The 6,849-nt window shown below is 33.1% G+C and overlaps 1 protein-coding gene across 1 annotated transcript; it reads left to right on the top strand.

Annotated features, from left to right (window-relative positions):
• Positions 1–95: 95 nt before the first annotated feature.
• Positions 96–3,028, top strand: LOC125849141 (cytokinin hydroxylase-like). The gene is made up of 5 exons (XM_049529163.1): positions 96–490; positions 601–827; positions 920–1,161; positions 1,515–1,896; positions 2,430–3,028. Exons 1-5 carry the CDS (start codon positions 214–216, stop codon positions 2,853–2,855), a joined length of 1,554 nt encoding a protein of 517 aa, XP_049385120.1. The 5' UTR covers positions 96–213; the 3' UTR covers positions 2,856–3,028.
• The last annotated feature ends 3,821 nt before the right edge of the window (positions 3,029–6,849 follow it).

Here is a 6,849-nt window from a genome sequence, read left to right on the forward strand (position 1 = left end):
TATAATATGTTTCATTATAAAGACAATTTTGCCTTTTGACAAAATATCGTGGCTTGAAATTCTCTAACCTTTATTTTTCAAAAATAAATTTCATCCTATAAATAGCCCTCAAAATCTCACAAAGACATCAAACACACAAATCTTGTGAGTTTTATATTTTTTTTCTTTCTCCTTTGGAACAAGAGTGATAGTTGTATACTAAAAGTAACCATCATGGCTATTGTGGTAGTGATACTTTTGATTTGCATCATTTTGATGTCACTGAAAATTGCCTATGAAACTCTCTTATGTTACTATCTAATTCCCAGACGTATCACTAAAATCATGGAAAAACAAGGTGTGTGTGGCCCTAAACCTCGATTTCTTGTTGGAAATATCTTGGATATGGCTTCTCTTGTCTCCAAATCAACCTCAAATGACATGGATTCTATTCACCATGATATCGTCGCTCGCCTTTTGCCCCATTATGTCGCCTGGTCTAAGATTTATGGTAATAACTAATACATATTGATTTGGGACACTTTTTTATTTTCAGTTCGTTTTAAAAAGAATGATATATTCTGTAATTAGTAATAATTTAACAAATAAATTAACTAACAGGGAAACGATTCATTTTCTGGAACGGGACAGAGCCGAGAATGTGCTTATCAGAAGCAGATTTAATCAAAGAACTTTTTTCAAAGTACAGCAATGTTTCTGGAAAATCATGGCTACAACAACAAGGTTCGAAGCATTTTATCGGCCGCGGACTATTGATGGCTAACGGCGACGATTGGTACCATCAACGCCACATTGTTGCTCCTGCTTTCATCGGAGATAAATTGAAGGTACGAAACATTTTTTTTTTTTTACCCTCTCAATAAATAATTTTTTTATAGAACTCTATCAAATAAAGTAATTTATATGTATATATGGACAGAGTTATGCGGGATACATGGTGGAATGTACTAGTGGGATGCTCCAATCACTTGGAAATGCGGTTAAATCAGGCCAAATGGAGTTCGAGATTGGAGAGTACATGACTCGACTCACTGCTGAAATAATTTCGAGAACAGAGTTTGACAGTAGCTATGAGAAGGGAAAACAAATATTCCATTTATTAACCATTCTACAGAAAAAGTGCGCGCAAGCTAGCAAACACTTGTGCTTTCCCGGAAGCAGGTAAATTTTTGGAATCCAGTATAATACGCAGCCATTACAACTTTTGTCACAGTCTCTGTCTTTGGTGCTCACAGAATACCCATTTTCCTTTTTTTTTTTTTTAAAAAAAAAGATTAATTAATTCCAAAACATTTGAAAATGTTTCTTAAAAGATTAAGAAAAAGACAAAATTCAGTTTCAATTCTTGGAATCGACTGGTGTGACTCCATTTCCGAGTAATCTCATCAATGTGATATATGCATTGGCATATTGGATTGTTTATTCAACTCAACATTATTAAACTTTCGAAAAAAATTTAATTCTGAACTCATAATTTTCGAGTTTTGATTCATATTAATTCTTTTTTTATCCAGGTTTTTCCCGAGTAAATATAACAGAGACATAAAAACATTAAAAATGGAAGTGGAGAGATTACTGATGGAAATAATACAAAGTCGAAAAGATTGTGTAGAAATTGGGCGAAGTAGTTCGTATGGGAATGATTTGTTAGGAATGTTACTAAATGAGATGCAAAAGAAAAGATCAAGCAATGGATTCAGCTTGAATTTGCAGCTTATTATGGATGAATGCAAGACTTTTTTCTTTGCTGGACATGAAACAACTGCCCTTTTGTTAACTTGGACTGTTATGTTGTTAGCAAGTAATCCCTCTTGGCAGGATAAAGTTCGTGAAGAAATTAACCAAGTTTGCAAAGGAGATTCGCCTACTGTTGATAACCTTCCAAAGCTTACTTTGGTAAGTGCTAGTAGTAATTTTAATTTCTACTATGCTTTTCGCTATGAGGTGTGAGACTTTTTTTGGTGACTAAAAAACTAAAAGAAAACGAGAATAGTCTGTTCGGTGAAACTTTAGTGGTGGCAAAGGTCCACAATAGTCTATTGTCACTTCATGAGTTAGTTTTTTTTTTAAATTGAGTTCGTCTTTATATATCAAGGATTCCACATTTTGAGATTTCTTTTTATTTTTTATTTTTAATAAAATTAGTTATTTAGTTAGGGAAAATACGAAAAAATTAAAATTATTATCATTCGTTGAGGGTCGATCTGTCAACTGAGAACTTGTCTTGTCAATAAATTCCATTGATCTTTAGATTCTACTGACAGCTTTGCTGCCATTGGGGCAATATTTTGATAAATTTTAAAGTCTAGTCACTAAAAATTAGAATGATTTAAATATTCCTAAGGTCCTTTCGGCTCCTCATTCTTCTTCGTAACTTAATTTATATATATACTGACAAGTATAAATGATTGATTTTTATTATTTTGCAGTTGAGCATGATAATCAACGAGTCGTTACGACTATATCCACCAGCTACTGTACTACCAAGAATGGCATTTGAGGATTTTAAATTAGGTGATCTTAATATACCTAAAGGTTTATCAATATGGATTCCAGTACTTGCCATACATCATAGTGAACAAATTTGGGGAAAAGATGCAAATGAATTTAGGCCTGATCGTTTTGCCTCTAAGCCCTTTACTGCCGGGCGAAATTTTCTTCCGTTCGCCGCGGGTCCTCGGAATTGTGTTGGACAGTCATTTGCCCTAATGGAAGCTAAGATTATATTAGCAATGTTAATATCCAAATTTCGATTCACCATTTCAGAAAATTATCGTCATGCACCTGTAATTGTCCTCACAATTAAGCCTAAATATGGGGTTCAAGTCAAATTAACACCTTTGATCACTACTTAGAGAAATTAATTTTTGGTCTTTAGAGGATTTGTTTTCCTCCTTTTTGCCATTTTTATTTCCTTTTTTGGTGAAGAAGAGTTTTTGGGGAGGATGTTGGAGAAGAGTACTAATGATATAAGTAGCTTTATTATGTAATATCGGATTGAGATGAGTTCAAATGAGCTGACAGAGTCAGTGATGATTTATACATAAATGATTAATCTCAATTTATTTGCAACTGAAACGTAATTGTTATTGTATTTTTTATTTTGTCTTTTTGGTAACTTAAGTAGGCAACTTATGGTTATGTAAAAAGATGGAGTGATCATGTTGTGCTTGTACTATTCTTTTTAACAAAAGATAAGTGAAGAGATATTGTGACTATGGCTTTTGAGGTTGATTAATTATCAATTAATTGAGTGGGTTCAAAAAAAGATGGTTTTGGAGATTAATGATTAGAATAAGAAGTCAGACAAGGAAGATACGATTAAGTTGATGAGGGTCTTTTTTTTAATTTTTAGATAAGCACCCAGAAATATATTTAATTAAGTGATCACAACACAAAATTAGTTTATTATTGTTAAAAAGGTTTTCTTCTTTCCTTTGATACCTTTATTAAGATTGATAATATTATGATTCTTTCTTTTTGCCCAACTCAACTGGTTTAACATAGTGCTTACTTTTCAAGTTGAAAATTAATGATCAACTTGGATTATTCTTTTTAAAACAAAGTCCCGTAGGGTCGCAAAATAAAAAATCTTTGTAAGACTCTCTCTCGTCTATAAAATGACACGTTTTGCTTTTCAAATGGATCAGTATATGTTTAATTTTTACTTTTTTAAAATTAGATTATTTATTAATTTTTTTTTAGCAATAATCAAACTTATGCCTAATAAGTGAATTATAATTTATGAGATATTATAATAAAAAAACAATACACTTAAGCTTCATGAAAAAAAATATTTATTATGAGGGATAAAATTTAAAATTCAAAACAAAATAGGGACAAAAGTGTAAATTAACTCCCACTCATAGTACTCAAAAAAGGTGTCTCCGATTTTCCACTTCTCCAAATTAAAAGAAATCGTACTCTGAAAATATTTAAATAAAGAACTCCCCCACTTTGAATATTTTGAATTCCGTTTGAAGTAGCTAAAATAAGCTAAACATAAACAAAAAAATAATAATTGAGGCGGCTGGTCAATATATGTATTGGAAAAGATTGTTTAGGGCAGACAAATATTAATATATGGATCTTGAGGTCGATTGATAACACACTACTCCAAATGCAATTATGGTAAGTTTGTGATTTCTACAAATCATTTTACCTTTACTTTTAGACCCTAATATCCCCTCTAAGCAAAGTAAAAAATTACTTCAATTAATTCTATTTTTCAATAGTTTTTCATTATTGACTTGACACACACTTTAAGAAACAATAAATAATAGACATAATATTACTATATTACCCTTTGCATATATTAAAAATATTTTGAGAAATATATTAGATACTATTGAATAGTATTTAATAATTAATATCAAGGGTAAAATAAACATAAAAGATAACTATCTCTTGATTTTCTAAACATGACAAGTATTATGTATTTAATAATTATCTTTTGATTTTCTAAAATAAACAAGTGAAGATGGACGGAGAGTATCAACTATTTATGTATGTTAATAGTTGCATTTTTAAATTATTCTTTGTACATAAAGATGTGGTTTAACAGTAGGGAAGAGCATTGAATATTATTTGACATTGACAAACATACTTGAGATAATTAATGAGTGGAAATCTTACCAAAATCCACTCAATCTAGTCTAGACTAATGTGTTGACTCACATGGCGGCAATAAGTGCGATATGAAAAAATTGATCTTATTATTAACTAATGGCAATGCCCATTGGTCAATCAAGATTTACATTCTTTATTTGCTTTGCTTAAAAAGGATGATGAGCTTCCTAGAAATTTCAGACTAGAGATTGAGATTGTGATTTTCAAATTAAAGCTGATATTCGTGGTGTTTGGACTAGTTTGCGTGCATTTTGATTAATTTTATGGTATATTTTTCATCTCCTACCTGTAACAAGTATAAGATTGTAGAAATCTCACATAAGTATGGAGAAATCAAGGATTGTATTGATGATTATAATGTTGAGTTACAAGCTCCTTATATAGGAGAAGAGTCCTATTTTAGTTATACTAGGAATCCTACTACAACACAATTAATTACATGAGTAGTATTGTATTAGTCAAATACCTTATCCTAGTCGACTCCTACAATATTCAGTAGCTTAGTCGTACATAACTTAGGATTTAGTAGTCTAGTCTTAGTATGACTCTAACTCTAACTCGTCAACCTGCTTCGATGGACTTGTTCCTTCGACATGTTCCATCAGTCTTCAAGCTTCCTTTAACACTTCTCCTCAAGCTAGTGAGTGGAGGAACTGTAACTCCTAGCTTGCTGTGAAAACTAGAGAAAACCTGTTTTGTTAAGGCTTTGGTATGAATATCAGCTAGTTGATCCTTAGACTTCACAAATTGAGTAAGAAGTTGTCCCCTGGCCACTTTCTCACGAACAAAATGATAGTCCATTTCAACATGTTTGGTTCTAGCATGCATAACTGGATTAACTGTCATGTACAAGGCACTCATATTATCACAATACAACGTAGGAACAAATCGAAGGAACATTCCAAGGTCATGAAGAAGATACAAAATCCAAGTCATTTCTGCGGTAGTGGAGGCTAGTGCTCTATACTTAGCTTCAGCACTCAATCGGGCTATTGTGGTCTGTTTCTTGGAGGTCCAAGAAATACAATTTGCACCTAGGTAGATGTTATAGGCTGTAGTTGATCTCCTAGTTGTGGAACAACATCCCCAATCAGCATCTGAGTAGCCATACAACCTACATGGTGATTATAAAATAATTATGAGTCCAAAGTGTAGAGTACTTTTGATGTACCTGAGAATCCTTTTTACCCCTCGAAGATGTTCAATATTTGGGCTTTGCATAAACTGGCTTGCTAGATTCACAGCATGAGTGATATCAGATCTTGTGAGGGTCAAATATTGAAGGCTCCCTACTATCATTTTGTACACGGATGTATCTACAAGACTTCCCACAACTTCATGCAAACCATGTTTTTGAGCCAAAGGAGTGGCTACAGCCTTTGCCAAAGTCATCTCTGTCTTGGCCAGCAGCTCAGCAACATACTTTCTTTGATTTAAGTGAATTCCACCGTTGAAATACTTCACCTCAATTCCTAGAAAGAATTGTAAAGGGCCAAGATCTTTCATAGCAAACTCCTTAACATGAGATGTATTACTTCATGTGGCAATAATATCATCCACATATAACAAGAGAAATATTTTGCATTTGTGAGTTTGCAAAGTAAATAAGGAAGGGTCAGCCTTACTACAAATGAAACCAAGGTGTAAGAGTTGCATGTTAAACCTATCAAACCAGGCTCTTGGTGCTCGTTTAAGACCATACAATGCCTTTTTAAGAAGGCACACATGTTGAAGATACTGAGGATCAATAAAACCACGAGGTTGACTCATGTACACCTCCTCTTGTAGGAAGCCATGGAGAAAGGCATTTTTGACATCTAGTTGTCTAACTTCCCACTTTGAATTGACAGCAATGGATAAAACCACCCTAATAGTTGTAGCTTTAACCACATGACTAAATGTTTCTTCAAAATCTATCCCTTCAAGTTGCGGGAATCCCCTTGCCACAAGTCTGGCCTTGCATCTATCTATTGTCCCATCAACTTTTAATTTTGTCTTGAGCACCATTTTTTAGCCAACCAAGTTTATACCATGAGATTTGGGCAATCCATGTCTTGTTAGTATGTAAATCATCAATTTCTTCCTGCATTGTTGCAAGCCACTGAGGTGATCTTAGTGTTTCCTTAATAGTATTTGGTTCTCTCACAATTTATGTGCTGCTGCGAGCAACAAGTGACAAGTGATGTTCCTTCGCCTTGTGCCCGGTGATCATATGATGCC

The sequence above is a fragment of the Solanum stenotomum genome, chromosome 12, assembly GCF_019186545.1.
Source record: "Solanum stenotomum isolate F172 chromosome 12, ASM1918654v1, whole genome shotgun sequence".
Taxonomy (NCBI): Eukaryota; Viridiplantae; Streptophyta; class Magnoliopsida; order Solanales; family Solanaceae; genus Solanum; species Solanum stenotomum.